This window comes from Mus pahari, chromosome 3 (assembly GCF_900095145.1).
Source record: "Mus pahari chromosome 3, PAHARI_EIJ_v1.1, whole genome shotgun sequence".
NCBI lineage: Eukaryota > Metazoa > Chordata > Mammalia > Rodentia > Muridae > Mus > Mus pahari.
In genome coordinates this window covers 62010227-62012454 of record NC_034592.1, presented here as the reverse complement: position 1 = coordinate 62012454, position 2228 = coordinate 62010227, and the positions used below count along the sequence as shown (strand labels likewise).

Below are 2228 nucleotides of genomic sequence, written 5' to 3'. Positions count from 1 at the left end.
AGTCAGGTGCTCTTACCCGCTGAGCCATCTCACCAGCCCGATAATATAAGTAATCTTAAAATAATGTTTAATTCCTATACAGGTGTAGCTACTAGAAGACATTAATCCTAGGGTTCCATCTCTTAGTATCTTCAGAAAGGGAAGTACATTTTATTCTATTTGACATTATCAAAGTCCCTTCTGACATTAATGGTTTATAAATATTGATACATGAAGTTATACTTACATGATTTAAAGTTATATAAAGAGCATCTAATTTTTTTCCTTCATTTTACCAGTTTTGTGGCTACAGCCATCCCAGTTAGCTCTCACAGGTAGCCCATGGAGAGTGTTCCTTGCTGGACTAGAGCCCTCCACTTCTCAAAAGCATAAAGTAAACCCTAATTTTTCCATGATGTTCTTTTGTTTTTAATAATTGTCAGTCTATCTTACAGAACATCAAAAAAATTAGGCTTTGAAAGTTTGGAGCACACAAAACCACCAAATTCTTGTAATGCAACAACAGCTTTCAATTATGCCGTTCCTATAATAAAATGCTTTTTTTCTTCCAGAAACTGGGAATGACTAATATTTTTACAGGGGTTGTGTAGATATATGAAGTATCTACATTCATACATATACAATCAATCATCTCTTTAGGTAGAGAAATAATAGCAGGTGTGTCAGATATTTGACTGTAAAGTGTTTTTACATTATTATTTGACCTGTTGCGGTTTACTCAAGATATGAGGATTTCATGTTTAAGAGAAACACAGAAGAATATATACATATATTCTACTTCTGCTTTACATTCAGGAACTTAGTGAATGAAGCAGCCACTGCACTTCCAAGAATGGCTAGATACTTCTCTTAGAAGCCAACTTCCTGGATACGTTAAAAAAAAAAAAAAATCTCCAGACTTCCGTTTCCGTTGGCTTGTTGCCCTGGGAACAAGCACACTCAATCTTGACAGTTATGGCCGGGCTGAGCAGCTCTCAGATCCCCGACGGTGAGTTCACAGCGGTGGTGTACAGGCTCATCCGCGACTCCCGCTACTCAGAGGCGGTGCAGCTGCTGAGCGCAGAGCTGCAGAGGAGCTCCCGCAGCCGCGCAGGGCTGTCGCTGCTGGCCTACTGCTACTACCGCCTGCAGGAGTTCGAGCTCGCTGCAGAGTGCTATGAGCAGCTGAGCCAGATGCACCCGGAACTCGAGCAGTACCGCCTGTACCAGGCCCAGGCGCTGTACAAGGCCTGCCTGTATCCAGAGGCCACCAGGGTCGCCTTCCTCCTGGACAACCCCACCTNNNANANNCGNGTCCTTCGTNTNCANGCNGCTATCAAGTACAGTGAAGGTGACCTCCNAGGAGCCAGGAGCCTGGTGGAGCAGCTGCTGAGTGGGGAAGCTGGAGAAGACAGTGGAGGGGAGAATGACCCAGATGGTTTGGTCAACATGGGTTGTCTGCTCTACAAAGAGGGACACTATGAAGCTGCCTGCTCCAAGTTCTTTGCCGCTTTGCAGGCTTCTGGCTACCAGCCTGATGTATCTTACAACCTAGCTTTAGCTTGTTATAGCAACAGGCACTATGCCCCAGCGCTGAAGCATATTGCCAATATCATTGAGCGCGGCATCCGTCAACACCCAGAACTCGGTGTGGGCATGACCACGGAGGGCATTGATGTTCGCAGTGTTGGCAACACTGTAATCCTTCACCAGAGTGCTCTAGTTGAAGCCTTCAATCTCAAGGCAGCCATAGAGTACCAGCTGAGAAACTATGAGGCAGCCCAGGAAGCCCTCACTGACATGCCACCCAGAGCAGAGGAAGAGCTGGACCCNGTGACCCTGCACAACCAGGCTCTGATGAACATGGATGCCAAGCCCACAGAGGGCTTTGAAAAGCTCCAGTTTCTGCTCCAGCAGAACCCCTTCCCCCCAGANACCTTTGGCAACCTGCTGCTGCTCTACTGTAAATATGAGTATTTTGACCTGGCAGCTGATGTCCTGGCAGAAAATGCCCACTTGACTTACAAGTTCCTCACACCNTATCTCTATGACTTCTTGGATGCCATGATCACTTGCCAGACAGCTCCTGAAGAGGCTTTCATTAAACTTGATGGGTTGGCTGGCATGCTGACTGAGCAGCTCAGGAGACTCACTAAACAAGTTCAAGAAGCAAGGCATAACAGAGATGATGAAGTTGTCATAAAGGCTGTGAATGAATATGATGAAACTCTTGAGAAGTACATCCCTGT

General features: G+C 46.0%; 1 protein-coding gene across 3 annotated transcripts in view; it reads left to right on the top strand.

Annotated features, from left to right (window-relative positions):
* Positions 1-909: 909 nt before the first annotated feature.
* The window catches only part of Ttc30b (tetratricopeptide repeat domain 30B), a 43251-nt gene continuing 41932 nt past the window's right edge, over positions 910-2228 (top strand). The window contains exon 1 of one of the 3 annotated variants that reach the window (XM_021193358.2): positions 910-2073. In XM_021193358.2, coding sequence (XP_021049017.1) covers positions 955-2073 — 1119 coding nt within the window. In that variant the 5' untranslated portion in view covers positions 910-954. Of the gene's footprint in view, positions 2185-2228 lie in introns of all 3 variants that reach the window. The other 2 variants (XM_021193360.2, XM_021193359.2) reach the window with 2 other exon arrangements.